Raw genomic sequence first — 17358 nt, 5'->3', positions numbered from 1 at the left:
GTTTGTGACTGATATAAAGGCAGAAGATACAGAGGGAGAAGAAGAGACGTATGTGACTGATATGAAGGCAGAAGATATAGAGGGAGAAGAAGAGACGTATGTGACTGATATGAATGCAGAAGATATAGAGGGAGAAGAAGAGACTTATGTGACTGATATAAAGGAAGAAGATATAGAGGGAGGAGAAGAGACGTATGTGACTGATATGAAGGCAGAAGATATAGAGGAAGAAAAAGAGACGTATGTGACTGATATAAATGCAAAAGATATAGAGGGAGAAGAAGAGACGTATGTGACTGATATAAAGGCAGAAGATACAGAGGGAGAAGAAGAGACGTATGTGACTGATATAAAGGCAGAAGATATAGAGGGAGAAGAAGAGACGTATGTGACTGATATAAAGGCAGAAGATACAGAGGGAGAAGAAGAGACGTATGTGACTGATATAAAGGCAGAAGATACAGAGGGAGAAGAAGAGACGTATGTGACTGATATAAAGGCAGAAGATACAGAGGGAGAAGAAGAGACGTATGTGACTGATATGAAGGCAGAAGATATAGAGGTAGAAGAAGAGACGTATGTGACTGATATGAATGCAGAAGATATAGAGGGAGAAGAAGAGACGTATGTGACTGATATAAAGGAAGAAGATATAGAGGGAGGAGAAGAGACGTATGTGACTGATATGAAGGCAGAAGATATAGAGGAAGAAAAAGAGACGTATGTGACTGATATGAATGCAAAAGATATAGAGGGAGAAGAAGAGACGTATGTGACTGATATGAAGGCAGAAGATATAGAGGAAGAAAAAGAGACGTATGTGACTGATATGAAGGCAGAAGATATAGAGGGAGAAGAAGAGACGTATGTGACTGATATAAAGGCAGAAGATACAGAGGGAGAAGAAGAGACGTATGTGACTGATATAAAGGCAGAAGATATAGAGGGAGAAGAAGAGACGTATGTGACTGATATAAAGGCAGAAGATACAGAGGGAGAAGAAGAGACGTATGTGACTGATATAAAGGCAGAAGATACAGAGGGAGAAGAAGAGACGTATGTGACTGATATAAAGGCAGAAGATACAGAGGGAGAAGAAGAGACGTATGTGACTGATATGAAGGCAGAAGATATAGAGGGAGAAGAAGAGACGTATGTGACTGATATGAATGCAGAAGATATAGAGGGAGAAGAAGAGACGTATGTGACTGATATAAAGGAAGAAGATATAGAGGGAGGAGAAGAGACGTATGTGACTGATATGAAGGCAGAAGATATAGAGGAAGAAAAAGAGACGTATGTGACTGATATGAATGCAAAAGATATAGAGGGAGAAGAAGAGACGTATGTGACTGATATGAAGGCAGAAGATATAGAGGAAGAAAAAGAGACGTATGTGACTTATATAAAGGCAGAAGATACAGAGGGAGAAGAAGAGACGTATGTGACAGATATAAAGGAAGAAGATATAGAGGAAGAAGAGACGTATGTGAATGATATGAAGGCAGAAGATATAGAGGGAGAAGAAGAGACGTATGTGACTGATATAAAGGCAGAAGATACAGAGGGAGAAGAAGAGACGTATGTGACTGATATAAAGGCAGAAGATACAGAGGGAGAAGAAGAGACGTATGTGACTGATATAAAGGCAGAAGATACAGAGGGAGAAGAAGAGACGTATGTGACTGATATAAAGGCAGAAGATATAGAGGGAGAAGAAGAGACGTATGTGAGGGGTGATCAGCAGTGTAAGGAGGAGGAGATCCCTACAGATATCAGCACAGGTGAGTAATAAACACTTATTACAGAAGTCACATATTCTCATTGCTCAGTCACTACAGCAATCTTTTATTCTACACCCTCCTCTGCCATCAGCCCTGTTCTCAGTTGGGTGTTTATAACACAAGGTTATCCATGACAAACATCAGATGAAGAGAGTTATTACACACATCACTATAATGTTATTAAATGTAACAAGCAGAAGTTTATTTTTAGGGATCATATATAAGTAGTAGTGTGTTTTTTGTGGAGCGCCTAATTTGTATGGGATCTAAATTTCTCAGTTTAGCAACCTTTTATTAAATAACCTTAATTTTGTTAGATTATGCAGGTATTAAATAATTCCTTGTATATAGTTGACCTATTTGGCCATTTGTGGTCATGTTTATATCTTTTACATTTAGCGAGGTGTAGTCATGGTGTAAAGGACAGAGTATAATTCCTGATTAGTTAAAAAAACAAATACCAAATACTGAACAACATCACCAAACAGGTAATTTCAACTTTAAACTTGTCATTTATTTTGTACTGTCTGGACATGGCTACTAATAACAGATGCACAGACATAATTCTTAAAGCTATATGTGCAAATGCTAGGAGCTTAGGAGACAAAATGCCAGAGCTAATTGTGATAATGACAAGGGATAACCTGGGTATTGTGGCAATATCATGGTGCAATGAGGATCATGACTGGGACATAGCTATTCCAGGATACAATTTATTTAGGAAGGATAGAATGGTCAGTATAGAAGAAAGGGTAGCAATGTATGTGGAAAAAAAGCATAAAGGCTACTTCAATTAATACAAAATATTTTAGACAAATCTGAGGCCCTTTGGGTCACCACAGAAACCGGGGAGAAGGACATTATTCGCATTGGGGTGATCTGTAGACCACCTGGCCAGGGGCAGGATTTGGACAGGAATCTATTGTTGGACATCACTAAAATGGTTTTAAAGGGAGAAGTCATAATCATGGGAGACTTTAATTTAACTGATGCAAATTGGGTGGGGGTCTTTTGCACGTTCAGCTACAAGTGGCAAATTTCTATATTCCTTACAGGGAGCATCTCTCAATAACAGCAGATATTTCCCTTCTACATAGAAGAGCGGTCGGGAAAGAAAGAAGTAAACCTCCTTCCTCTTTCATCCACTAGGGGACACTGGAGTCTTATACAGTAGGGGTGTGAAGCTTGCAACCGAGGTGTGGCACAATCTAAAAATTAGCATTGTCTGCACAGCCGGCTCCTCCTCCTTCACATCCCTCAGTTTGACAAATTGTGCCAAGGAGGTACAAGGACAAGAAGGGAGCTCCTGCTCCATTTCAGTACTGAGACTGAGTTACCCTAATGTAAAGGGGGATGAAAGTCTTCAGAATAGAGATACAATGATCCCTACTAAAGGGGATCTGCATCTCTCCTCAGAATCCGGAGCACAGAGTCAGCAGTGAGTACTGGTTGTAAAGGGGCCCTAGTTACAGTTACACTTACGGTAACCATAGCTTCTTCATGGATCCAGGAGGCAGTATGACAGACTTCCTCCCGCGGACCACACACAACGCTGCTACCTTCTAGCTCTAAGCCCTGGGACTCAGAAGCGCAGCTTCCCCGCCACCCCCCTCCTTACGCTGCCGCTGTGACAGAACAAACGGTCTAAAACACTCCCTGGCCGGCTATATACTCCCGCTTCATGTCAGCTCCCCCGCCCGCCTGCCCCTCCTTCCTCTACAGACAGAGGGCTGAGGGAGACACAGCGCGGCTGTCAGCGGCAGCGTATACCGCCGCCTCTTAAACACACAGCGGGGCGCTTGAAAAGAGCGTCCCCTCCCGCCGCCCGCTGAAACGACATATCTCTCGCGGCTGCAGCCGCAGCTTCCCCTGCACTCGCCGGGACCCGGGCTATATCCCCCGCACACTTCCTTCCGCCGTCGGCGCTAGTACGAGGGATTCTCATACGCTGATGCCTTATAACTTAAGCCCTGGTAGGCTAGCAGCGCAGCTCCTCTGCCGCTCCCCTTTTATAGAGAGTAGAGGCTATTCCATTTGGGGGTTAGATGATGTTTGATGAGTTAGACAAGTGGATTTCGCAGGCAACTGCAGTGACATCTACCTTTCTACCTACTTCTTACTCGAGCACCACGTCACACGTTAGAGGAGGTTGCTCGGGACCAGTGTTTAAATTCATTCGATCGCTGTCGTACCGAGCCAGAAGAGATTTTGGAGCAACAGACTCGTGGAACCAGAGGTAGAGGTCGTTCATAGTCGACACCAGAAAAGCAGAACAGACCTGCTGACAAACCCGTGGCATGACGGTTTTCCTGCTCACCCGGGGTCCCCCTTTGGGGGCGCAGAGTTGGAAGGTTTTCGGGACGCCTGGGCCAAAACATCACCAGAAGTCTGGGTCAACCAGATATTTCCCAGGGTTACAGGATAGTTACAAGAGCGTCCACACAGTCCATTTATTTGCAGCGCGAGGGCCTAGGTGCCCATTGCAAGCAGTAGCGTTACAGGAGGCAACTTCAAAGACTCCTGCATACAAAGGGTTAAGTCGCCAGTCCCGGATTCTCAATGAGGAACGGGATTTTATTCAAAACTTTTGGTAGTGCAAAATACCTTCATATCCCGATTTGGACCCCTCACCAAGCTTACTTAAGATTTGCACCTGTGTGGGATCACTACCGAATCAGGGCCCTGCCATTCGGTCTATCATCAGCCCCAAGAATCTTTATAAAGATCATAGCAATAGTGGTGACAGGATTGAGACAGGGGTCACGATCATACCTTATCTAGACGATCTACTGATCAAGGCCTCATCTCAGAAACAGCTGAAAAAGGATGCTCAGACATCTCATCAATTTCTCATTCAACATGGGTGGATTGTGAACTTCCAGAAATCCAACCTCATGCCAACTCAACGGATTCAATTCCTCGGTCTCATCTTGGACACGATACAATTAAGAGTATTCCTACCAGAGAACTAGATCTAGGACCCACAGAGGTTAGTGGCTCAGGTACTAAGGACACAGACGGGTTCTCTACACCTCTGTGCTACTTCTCGAGAAGAGGATGGCGTCGTTCGCAGCTCTCCGGTACGGAGGACTTCATTCCTGACCATTCCAGATGAAACTCATTGCTCAGGGAGCAGGTTCATACTGGCTTCTACATCGAAGAATCCAGCTTCCACCATGCCTTCTTGATTTGGTGGTCGTTGCACAAGAATCTCGCAGCAGGCAAGAGATTCGGCATTTGGGATTGGAGGATCCTGACAACGGACGCCAGTCTCAGAGGTTGGGGTGCCGTCCTAGTGGAACAAATTCCTAACGGTTTGCAGATTCAAGATGGAATAAATCCAGTCAGTTATTGTGGGTTTAGAACATGGAGGGGTCATGGTATCCATGGACATAAAGGATGGACGTTACAGGAGAGCAGCCTACCCATAAACATTCTCCAACTGAGAGCAGTTTACAGTGCGCTTCTCTTAGCCCTAAACCTAGTCATGGGTCAACACTTAAAGATACAGTCGGACAATGTCACGATGACGGCTTACATAAACCATCAAGGAGGAACAAAGAGCAGGATGGCATTAAAGGAAGCCACAAAGATCTTTCTGTGTGCAGAAAGGCGAAACCTCATCCTCTCGGCAGTGTTCATTCCAGGTGTGGAAAACTGGGAAGCAGATTATCAGCCACCAGGACATGCATCCGGGAGAGTAGTGCCTACATCCACGGATTTTTGACATGGTGGTGAGGAGATGGGGTCTACCTCAAGTAGATCTAATGGCGTCTCGGCAAAACCATCAGCTGCCCAGATATGTGTCCAGGACAAAAGATCCAGCAGCAGAAGGAGTGGACGCATTAACACTTCCTTGGTGTTACAGGAGGGTTTACATTTTTCCATCTTTCCCACTCATACCCAGGGTTCTGAAACGGTTGAAACGAGAACGAGTGTGGGCATTTCTAATCGCACTAGATTGGCCCCGCAGGAGTTGGTACTCAGACCTGCGAGGGTTACTAGTGGAAGATCCTTAGCGGTTACCTCAGAGGGAGGACCTGCTATCTCAGGGACTGTTCCAACACCCAGACCTGCACAGGCTGCGTTTAATGGCGTGGCTATTGAAACCCGGATCTTAAGAAACAGAAGGATACCAAGAACGGCCATTCCTACGATGTTTGCCGCTAGGAAGCCGGTCACAGCCATGCACTACTACAGGATTTGGAAGAGGTACATGGACTGGTGTCAAGAACGTCGGTGGAATTCGACGAACTTCCACTTATCCAGACTTCTACTTTTCCTTCAGGCCGGTCTAGATGTAGGACTGAGGCTGGGCTCTCTCCATCCTATTTCAACAAGCAGTTAGCATGCTTGTCAGGGGTTCAAACCTTTTTACAGGGAGTTCTGAGGATACAACCCCCTTTTCGTCCTACCACTGCACCATGGGACTTAAATTTGGTGTTGGAATTTTTGAGATCTCCAACTTTTGAGCCGTTAGCAAGAACAGACCTGAAATATCTCTTTTGGAAGGTCACGTTATTGCTTGCCTTGGTTTCGGCCAGACGGGTTTCTGAGTTGGGAGCCTTATCGTGTAAGAGTCCTTTGAATGTTTCATCAGGACAGGGCAGAACTCCGTACAAGAGCAGGTTTCCTTCCTAAGGTTGGTTTCGGGATTTCACGTAAACCAGCCACTTGTGGTCACATCTTTTCAGGGTCTCGCAGATGGGGAAGTGTCCTTGGATGTTGTCCGAACTTTACGGGTATACGTACAAGTTACGTCTTCCTTCAGAAAGTCGGACCATAGTTTGTTCTTTATGATGGGCCAAAGAAGGGCTGGCCAGCATCTAAGCAGCCTTTGTCTAGATGGATTCGACTTGCCATTCGGCAAGCTTATATTTCCTGTGGCAAACAGGTTCCGGTTCAGACGGGTGCTCATACCACCAGATCAGTGGGTGCCTCATGGGCGGCTGCCAGAGGTGTTTCCACTACTGAACTTTGCAGAGCGGCGACGTGGTCCTCAACCCACACGTTCGCGAAATTTTACAAGTTTGATACCTTTGCGTCCGGAGACTCGTTAAGTTCGGACGTTTAGTTTTGCAGGGCACCGACAGCACTCCCTCCCTGGGGGATAACTTTGGGACGCCCCTACTGTGTAGGACTCCAGTGTCACCTAGTGGATGAAAGAGAAAAGAGGATTTTGGTACTTACCGATAAATCCATTTCTCTGAATCCTCTATGGGACACTGGATGCCCACCTCGGTGCTGTCAACCTGCTGTGTTCAAGGTTCTTATTCAAACAGTTCGTGCAAACAGCGTTAGTTTTTCTGTTAAGAGTTTCTTGGATGCTGTTTGATATGTTGTACGGTTCGGTTCCTCGCCATGTGCTATAGTATCATGTCCTGTTCTCTCGGTCAAATTTTCTAAACTGAGGGATATATAGAAAACCATAGGTCTGTAAGACAATACAGATACTATAGGTCTGTAAGACAATACAGAAGAAAGTATAGGTCAGTAAAACAATACAGAAGAAACTATAGGTCAGTAAGACAATACAGTAGGAAACTATAGGTCAGTATGACAATACAGAAGAAACTATAGGTCAGTAAGACAATACAGAAGGAAACTATAGGTCAGTAAGACAATACAGTCAGAAACTATAGGTCAGTAAGACAATACAGTTAGAAACTATAGGTCAGTAAGACAATACAGAAGGAAACTAGGTAAGTAAGACAATACAGTAGGAAACTATAGGTCAGTAAGACAGGAAACTATAGGTCAGTAAGACAGTAGGAAACTATAGGTCAGTAATACAGTAGGAAACTATAGGTCAGTAAGACAATATAGAAGGAGACTATAGGTCAGTAAGACAATACAGAAGGCAACTTGGTCAGTAAGACAATACAGACGAAAGTATATGTCGGTAAGATAATACAGTAAGCCACTATATGTCAATAAGACAAAACAGTAAGAAACTATAGGTCAGTAAGACAATGCAGTAGGAAACTATAGGTCAGTAATACAATACAGTAAGAAACTATAGGTCAGTAAGACAATACAGTAGGAAACTATAGGTCACTAAGACAATACAGTAAGAAACTATAGGTCAGTAAGACAATACAGTAAGAAACAATAGGTCAGTAAGACAATACAGTAAGAAACAATAGGTCAGTAAGACAATACAGTAGGAAACATTTAAAAAGGCTTTTTAAACGAGTTCCTCCTAACACCGCACAACTGCTCAGTGCGCAGACATTTGTGCGCAAAATAAAAAAACTTGCAGTAAAACCTATGGAGAATTTTCACCACTAACTTTTTGTGGCTAATTGGTTAGGGAGTTTTTGCGATGAACTGAATCCCCCCCATAAAGTGTTTATACATACAGTATGATGTTACATTGAGATTACCGCTGGAGCAAACTCTGCCACAATATTATTGAATGTGTAATTTAGCCCGTCCTCGTATGGGTGTAATATATTAATATATTCTTACTGACCAGGATTACCAGCACTGAATCAGTTATCACCCAATATAATATACATGCCAATGTTTAACAACAAATACACTTGTTTCTTTATTACTTTATTCACCTTTATACATTTACTTTTGTGTTTTATATATCACTGATTTATCTTACATACTTTACTGTACTTACTAAAGGTTATATATTATTTTAGTGCGCAAACAGGACAGCACTTTCTCTACTTTTCTGTTTTATTATTGCAAAACCCATCTCACCTCTGGTAATCCCACATGAGCGTCCATGTCACCTCTAGTAATCCCACATGAGCGTCCATGTCACCTCTAGTAATCCCACATGAGCGCCCATGTCACCTCTAGTAATCCCACATGAGCGTCCATGTCAACTCTAGTAATCCCACATGAGCGTCCATGTCACCTCTAGTAATCCCACATGAGCGTCCATGTCACCTCTACTAATCCCACATGAGCGTCCATGTCACCTCTAGTAATCCCACATGAACGTCCATGTCACCTCTAGTAATCCCACATGAGCGTCCATGTCACCTCTAGTAATCCCACATGAGCGTCCGTGACACCTCCAGTAATCCCACATGAGCGTCCGTGTCACCTCTAGTAATCCCACATGAGCGTCCATGTCACCTCTAGTAATCCCACATGAGCGTCCATGTCACCTCTACTAATCCCACATGAGCGTCCATGTCACCTCTAGTAATCCCACATGAACGTCCATGTCACCTCTAGTAATCCCACATGAGCGTCCATGTCACCTCTAGTAATCCCACATGAGCGTCCATGTCACCTCTAGTATTCCCACATGAGCGTCCATGTCACCTCTAGTAATCCCACATGAGCATCCATGTCACCTCTAGTAATCCCACATGAGCGTCCATGTCACCTCTAGTAATCCCACATGAGCGTCCATGTCACATCTAGTAATCAGACATGAGCGTCCATGTCACCTCTAGTAATCCCACATGAGCGTCCATGTCACATCTAGTAATCAGACATGAGCGTCCATGTCACCTCTAGTAATCCCACATGAGTGCCCATGTCACCTCAAGTCATCCCACACAAGCGTCCGTGTCACCTCTTGTAATCCCACACAAGCGTCCGTGTCACCTCTAGTAATCCCACATGATCAAGCTCCAGTCTAAGCATCCTAGCTTTTTTGTTTTTTAATGATTACAGATAAAAAAATGTCAGTTATAGAATTATATATTGTAACCTGTAACACCCTGGGTCTTGTCTACTCATTTTATATTTTAATGTATTTTATTTCCAGCAGATGGACACACAAGCAGGAATATCACAGAAGGACATCAAATGGTATCCCCGGATTGTGACATTAAAGATAATGATAGTAGACCTGATTCTCCAGGAGATAACTCCATTACCCCAATTATACATCCAGCTCTATCAGCTGATCCCCCTGATCCTGGGAAATGTCCTCCTGATCACTCCGATATTGGTGCATCTGTTACAAATCTGAGAGTAGATACAGTGTTTCCCTGTTCTATAGATGCCAAATGTTTTACACAGAACACAAAGCGTATTACCCATCAGCCAGCTAAGGCAAGTGAGAGGCCACTGATATGTTCTGAGTGTGGGAAATGTTTTACACACAAATCAGCTCTTGTTACACATCAGAGAAGTCACACAGGTGAAAAGCCATATTCCTGTTCTGAGTGTAGGAAATGTTTTCCACGGAAATCAGAACTTATTACACATCAGAGAAGTCACACAGGTGAGAAGCCATATTCCTGTTCTGAGTGTGGGAAATGTTTTGCACAGACATCAGCTTTTGTTACACATCAGAGAAGTCACACAGGTGAGAAGCCATATACCTGTGCTGAGTGTAGGAAATGTTTTCCACGGAAATCAGATCTTGTTACACATCAGAGAAGTCACACAGGTGAGAAGCCGTACTTCTGTTCTGAGTGTGGGAAATATTTTGCATGGAAATCAAATCTTGTTACACATCAGAGGAGTCACACAGGTGAGAAGCCATATTCCTGTTCTCAGTGTGGGAAATGTTTTGCATCGAAATCATATCTTGTTACACATCAGAAAAGTCACACAGGTGAGAAGCCATATTCCTGTTTTGAGTGTGGGAAATGTTTTGCATATAAATCAAATCTTGTTACACATCAGAGGAGTCACACAGGTGAGAAGCTATTTTCCTGTTCTGAGTGTGGGAAATGCTTTACATATATATCATATCTTGTTACACATCAGAGAAGTCACACAGGTGAGAAGCCATATTCCTGTTCTGAGTGTGGGAAATGTTTTGCATTGAAATCAATTCTTGTTACACATCAGAGAAGTCACACAGGTGAGAAGCCATATTCCTGTACTGAGTGTGGGAAATGTTTTGCATTGAAATCAATTCTTGTTACACATCAGAAAAGTCACACAGGTGAGAAGCCATATTCCTGTTTTGAGTGTGGGAAATGTTTTGCATATAAATCAAATTTTGTTACACATCAGAGAAGTCACACAGGTGAGAAGCCATATTCCTGTTCTGAGTGTGGGAAATGTTTTGCACGGAAATCAGATCTTGTTACACATCAGAGAAGTCACACAGGTGAGAAGCCATATACCTGTGCTGAGTGTAGAAAATGTTTTGCACGGAAATCAGCTCTTGTTACACATCAGAGAAGTCACACAGGTGAGAAGCCATATACCTGTGCTGAGTGTGGGAAATGTTTTCCACGGAAATCAGATCTTGTTACACATCAGCGATTTCACAGGTGAGAAGCCATTTTCATGCTGAGAGATAAATAAATCCGCTCTTGTTGAACATATTAGACATTACCCAAGTACGGGACCATTTAAATCTTCTGGAGTATAATTATCACTCGTGCAATGTTCCTCAAGGGTCAATCCTATCTCCTATGCTTTATAAAATATACATGCTACCATAGGTTATATAATCAGACATCATGGCCTGGTCTACCACTGCTATGCATATGACCTGCTTTTTGCTCCATGTACTGAGAACCTAATACCAATCCTAAATGTTTGTCTAGCGAGAGCGCCAGGGGTGGATGATGCCAGCCCAGCATTACATGGTCCAAGGTACTAGAAGCAGCTTCTGCCTCCTTACTGCCCTGCTTGCTGGCTTCTACAGATGAAGGACTGTTACCAGCAGTACCAAGAATCTCCTGTAATTCATTTAAGGGTTGAATGTTTAGCTTTGCAGCCCTGACCATGGAACTCACTGCCTTGCACAGTCCAAGAGCCCTCCACTCTAGAGACCTTCACAAGCAGACTGGTGACTGTTACTCACGCTTTTCATTAATGTACCTCTATTTAGTTCCTAAATAATACATCCCAAATGCTTTAGTCTTTTCTCTGACGTCCTAGTGGATGCTGGGGACTCCGTAAGGACCATGGGGAATAGCGGCTCCGCAGGAGACTGGGCACAAATAGAAAGCTTTAGGACTACCTGGTGTGCACTGGCTCCTCCCCCTATGACCCTCCTCCAAGCCTCAGTTAGATTTTTGTGCCCGACCGAGCTGGGTGCAATCTAGGGGGCTCTCCTGAGCTTCTTAGAAGAAAGTTAGTTTTAGGTTTTTTATTTTCAGTGAGACCTGCTGGCAACAGGCTCACTGCATCGAGGGACTAAGGGGAGAAGAAGCGAACCTGCCTGCTTGCAGCCAGCTTAGGCTTCTTAGGCTACTGGACACCATTAGCTCCAGAGGGATCGAACACAGGCCCAGCCTCGGAGTCCGGTCCCAGAGCCGCGCCGCCGGCCCCCTTACAGAGCCAGAAGCAAGAAGAGGTCCGGAAAATCGGCGGCAGAAGACATCAGTCTTCATCAAGGTAGCGCACAGCACTGCAGCTGTGCGCCATTGCTCCTCATGCACACCTCACACTGCGGTCACGGATGGGTGCAGGGCGCTGGGGGGGGGCGCCCTGAGCAGCAATATTAACACCTTGGCTGGCAAAAATACATCACATATAACCCCCAGGGCTATATGGATGTACATTAACCCCTGCCAGATTTTACAAAAAAGCGAGAGAAAAGTCAGCCAAAAAGGGGGCGGAGCTATCTCTCTCAGCACACTGGCGCCATTTTCCCTCACAGCTCCGCTGGAAGGACGTCTCCCTGACTCTCCCCTGCAGTCCTGCACTACAGAAAAGGGCAAAAAAGAGATGGGGGGCACTATTTAGGAGCAGTATTACATATAACAGCAGCTATAAGGGAAAACACTCTATATAGTGATATCCCTGTGTATATATAGCGCTCTGGTGTGTGCTGGCATACTCTCCCTCTGTCTCCCCAAAGGGCTAGTGGGGTCCTGTCCTCTTTCAGAGCATTCCCGGTGTGTGTGCTGTGTGTCGGTACGGCTGTGTCGACATGTATGAAGAGGAAAATGATGTGGAGGCGGAGCAATTGCCTGTAGTGGAGATGTCACCCCCTAGGGAGTCGACACCTGAGTGGATGGGCTTATGGAAGGAATTACGTGAAAGTGTCAACTCTTTACATAAGAAGTTTGATGACATGGGACAGCTGGCTTCTCAGCTTGTGCCTGTCCAGGCGTCTCAAAGGCCATCAGGGGCTCTAAAACGCCCGCTACCTCAGATGGCAGATACAGACGTCGACACGGATACTGACTCCAGTGTCGACGACGAGGAGACAAATGTAACTTCCAGTAGGTCCACACGTTACATGATTGAGGCAATGAAAAATGTTTTACACATTTCTGATAATACCACAGGTACCACTAAAAAGGGTATTATGTTTGGTGAGAAAAAACTACCTGTAGTTTTTCCTGCATCTGAGGAATTAAATGAAGTGTGTGATGAAGCGTGGGTTTCCCCCGATAAAAAACTGATAATTCCTAAGAGGTTATTGGCAGTGTACCCTTTCCCGCCAGAGGATAGGGCACGTTGGGAAACACCCCCTAGGGTGGATAAAGCACTCACACGCTTGTCCAAACAGGTGGCACTTCCGTCTCCGGATACGGCCACCCTTAAGGAACCTGCTGACAGATGCAGGAGACTATACTAAAGTGTATATACACACACACTGGTGTTATATTGCGACCAGCGATCGCCTCAGCCTGGATGTGCAGTGCTGGGGTGGCTTGGTCAGACTCCCTGACAGAAAATATTGATACCCTGGATAGGGACAGTATATTACTGACTGTAGAGCATTTAAAAGATGCATTTTTATACATGCTTGATGCACAGAGGGATATTTGCCGGCTGGCATCAAGAATAAGTGCTATGTCCATTTCCGCCAGGAGAGGGTTATGGACTCGGCAGTGGTCAGGTGATGCCGATTCTAAAAGGCATATGGAAGTATTGCCTTATAAAGGGGAGGAGTTATTTGGGGTAGGTCTGTCGGACCTGGTTTCCACGGCAACTGCTGGGAAATCCACGTTTTTACCCCAGGTCGCCTCTCAGCAAAAGAAGACATCGTATTATCATGCGCAGTCCTTTCGGCCCCATAAGGGCAAGCGGGCAAAAGGCTCCTCTTTTCTGCCCCGTGGCAAAGGGAGAGGAAAAAGGCTGCAGCAAACAGCCAGTTCCCAGGAAAAGAAGTCCTCCCCCGCTTCCGCCAAGTCCTCAGCATGACGCTGGGGCTCTACAGGTGGACTCAGGTACGGTGGGGGCCCGTCTCAAGAATTTCAGCGCACAGTGGGCTCGCTCACAAGTAGATCCCTGGATCCTTCAGGTAGTATCTCAGGGGTACAAATTGGAATTCGAGACGTCTCCCCCTCGCCGTTTCCTAAAGTCTGCCTTACCGACAACTCCCTCCGACAGGGAGGCGGTATTAGAAGCCATTCACAAGCTGTATTCCCAGCAGGTGATAACCAAGGTACCCCTCCTGCAACAAGGAAAGGGGTATTATTCCACAAGGTTTGTGGTACCGAAGCCGGACGGCTCGGTGAGACCCATTTTAAATCTAAAGTCATTGAACACTTACATAAAGAAGTTCAAATTCAAGATGGAGTCACTCAGAGCGGTTATCTCGAGCCTGGAGGAAGGGGATTATATGGTGTCACTGGACATCAAGGATGCTTACCTGCATGTCCCAATTTACCCTTCTCACCAAGGGTACCTCAGGTTTGTGGTACAGAACTGCCACTATCAGTTCCAAACGCTGCCGTTTGGATTGTCCACGGCACCGAGGGTCTTTACCAAGGTAATGACCGAAATGATGATACTCCTTCGAAGGAAGGGAGTTTTAATTATCCCATACTTGGACGATCTCCTGATAAGGGCGAGATCCAGGGAACAGTTGGTAGTCGGGGTAGCACTATCTCAAGAAGTGTTACGACAGCACGGTTGGATTCTCAATATTCCAAAATCACAGCTGATCCCGACGACACGTCTTCTGTTCCTAAGGATGATTCTGGACACAGTCCAGAAAAAGGTATTTCTCCCGGAGGAGAAAGCCAGGAAGTTATCCGATCTAGTCAGAAACCTCCTAAAACCAGGTCAAGTATCAGTGCTTCAATGCACAAGGGTCCTGGGAAAAATGGTGGCTTCTTACGAAGCAATTCCATTCGGCAGATTCCACGCAAGAACTTTCCAGTGGGACCTGCTGGAAAAATGGTCCGGATCGCATCTTCAGATGCATCAGCGTATAACCCTGTCACCAAGGACAAGGGTGTCTCTCCTGTGGTGGTTGCAGAGTGCTCATCTGTTAGAGGGCCGCAGATTCTGCATTCAGGACTGGGTCCTGGTGACGACGGATGCCAGCCTTCGAGGCTGGGGAGCAGTCACACAGGGAAGAAATTTCCAGGGATTGTGGTCAAACCTGGAGACCTCACTTCACATAAATATCCTGGAGCTAAGGGCCATTTACAATGCCCTAAGCCAAGCGAGACCTCTGCTTCAGGACCAGCCGGTGTTGATCCAGTCGGACAACATCACGGCGGTCGCCCACGTAAACAGACAGGGCGGCACAAGAAGCAGGAGGGCGATGGCAGAAGCTGCAAGGATTCTCCGATGGGCGAAAATCATGTGATAGCACTGTCAGAAGTGTTTATTCCGGGAGTGGACAACTGGGAAGCAGACTTCCTCAGCAGACACGACCTCCACCCGGGAGAGTGGGGACTTCACCCGGAAGTCTTCCACATGATTATAAGCTGTTGGGAAAAACCAAAGGTGGACATGATGGCATCCCGCCTCAACAAAAAAACTAAAAAGTTATTGCGCCAGGTCAAGGGACCCTCAGGCGATAGCTGTGGACGCTCTGGTAACGCCGTGGGTGTACCAGTCGGTTTATGTGTTCCCTCCTCTGCCTCTCATACCCAAGGTACTGAGAATTATAAGACGGAGAGGAGTAAGAACTATTCTCGTGGCTCCGGATTGGCCAAGAAGGACTTGGTACCCGGAACTTCAAGAGATGCTCACAGAGGACCCGTGGCCTCTACCTCTAAGAAGGGACCTGCTCCAGCAGGGACCCTGTCTGTTCCAAGACTTACCGCGGCTGCGTTTGACGGCATGGCGGTTGAACGCCGGATCCTGAAGGAAAAAGGCATTCCAGAGGAAGTCATCCCTACTTTGATAAAAGCCAGAAAGGATGTAACCGCAAAGCATTATCACCGCATTTGGCGAAAATATGTTGCGTGGTGTGAGGCCAGGAAGGCCCCAACGGAGGAATTTCAACTTGGTCGATTCCTGCATTTCCTGCAAACAGGAGTGTCTATGGGCCTCAAATTGGGATCCATTAAGGTTCAGATTTCGGCCCTGTCGATTTTCTTCCAAAAAGAACTGGCTTCAGTTCCTGAAGTTCAGACGTTTGTCAAGGGAGTGCTGCATATACAGCCTCCTTTTGTGCCTCCAGTGGCACCTTGGGATCTCGATGTAGTTTTGAGGTTCCTAAAATCACATTGGTTTGAACCACTTAAATCTGTGGATTTAAAATATCTCACGTGGAAAGTGGTCATGCTGTTGGCCCTGGCTTCGGCCAGGCGCGTGTCGGAATTGGCGGCTTTATCCTGTAAAAGCCCTTATCTGATTTTCCATTCGGACAGGGCGGAATTGAGGACTCGTCCTCAGTTTCTCCCTAAAATGGTTTCAGCATTTCACCTGAACCAGCCTATTGTGGTGCCTGCGGCTACGAAAGACTTGGAGGACTCCAAGTTGCTGGACGTTGTCAGGGCCCTGAAAATATATGTTTCCAGGACGGCTGGAGTCAGAAAATCTGACTCGCTGTTTATCCTGTACGCACCCAACAAGCTGGGTGCTCCTGCTTCTAAGCAGACTATTGCTCGCTGGATTTGTAGTACAATTCAGCTTGCGCATTCTGTGGCAGGCCTGCCACAGCCAAAATCTGTAAAAGCCCACTCCACAAGGAAGGTGGGTTCATCTTGGGCGGCTGCCCGAGGGGTCTCGGCTTTACAACTTCTACTTGGTCAGGGTCAAATACTTTTGTAAAATTTTACAAATTTGACACTCATTCGGTGCTGCAGAGTCATCCGCACTCTCCCGCCCATTTGGGAGCTTTGGTATAATCCCCATGGTCCTTACGGAGTCCCCAGCATCCACTAGGACGTCAGAGAAAATAAGAATTTACTTACCGATAATTCTATTTCTCGTAGTCCGTAGTGGATGCTGGGCGCCCATCCCAAGTGCGGATTGTCTGCAATACTTGTACATAGTTATTGTTAACTAATCGGGTTCTTGTTGTGAGCCATCTATTCAGAGGCTCCTCTGTTATCATGCTGTTAACTGGGTTTCATATCACAAGTTGTACGGTGTGATTGGTGTGGCTGGTATGAGTCTTACCCGGGATTCAAAAATCCTTCCTTATTGTGTCAGCTCTTCCGGGCACAGTATCCTAACTGAGGCCTGGAGGAGGGTCATAGGGGGAGGAGCCAGTGCACACCAGGTAGTCCTAAAGCTTTCTATTTGTGCCCAGTCTCCTGCGGAGCCACTATTCCCCATGGTCCTTACGGAGTCCCCAGCATCCACTACGGACTACGAGAAATAGAATTATCGGTAAGTAAATTCTTATTTTTTCTGCTGTTTATTTGGTCTCTTGTGCTTTGTATAAATGTGAATGTCTAATACCAGTTTGCACAATCTGTATTGCTGCATGACAATATGGCGGCCATTGGAACGTGTTTTCACTTCTAGTTTGCCTAAC

General features: G+C 45.7%; 2 protein-coding genes across 2 annotated transcripts in view; one reads left to right on the top strand and one right to left on the bottom strand.

Moving 5' to 3' along the window:
* Positions 1–17358, bottom strand: part of LOC134984083 (zinc finger protein OZF-like) — a 48621-nt gene that overhangs the window by 21156 nt on the left and 10107 nt on the right. The gene's annotated exons all lie outside the window — the stretch shown is intronic.
* On the top strand, positions 1071–11645 carry LOC134984082 (zinc finger protein ZFP2-like). The gene is made up of 2 exons (XM_063949718.1): positions 1071–1784; positions 9529–11645. The coding sequence occupies exons 1-2, from the start codon at positions 1118–1120 to the stop codon at positions 10998–11000; spliced, it is 2139 nt and encodes a 712-aa protein (XP_063805788.1). The 5' UTR covers positions 1071–1117; the 3' UTR covers positions 11001–11645.

This window comes from Pseudophryne corroboree (assembly GCF_028390025.1).
Source record: "Pseudophryne corroboree isolate aPseCor3 chromosome 3 unlocalized genomic scaffold, aPseCor3.hap2 SUPER_3_unloc_34, whole genome shotgun sequence".
In the NCBI taxonomy this organism is placed as follows: Eukaryota; Metazoa; Chordata; class Amphibia; order Anura; family Myobatrachidae; genus Pseudophryne; species Pseudophryne corroboree.
The sequence above is the reverse complement of the archived record's forward strand: the minus strand, read 5'-3'. Positions and strand labels throughout refer to the sequence as shown.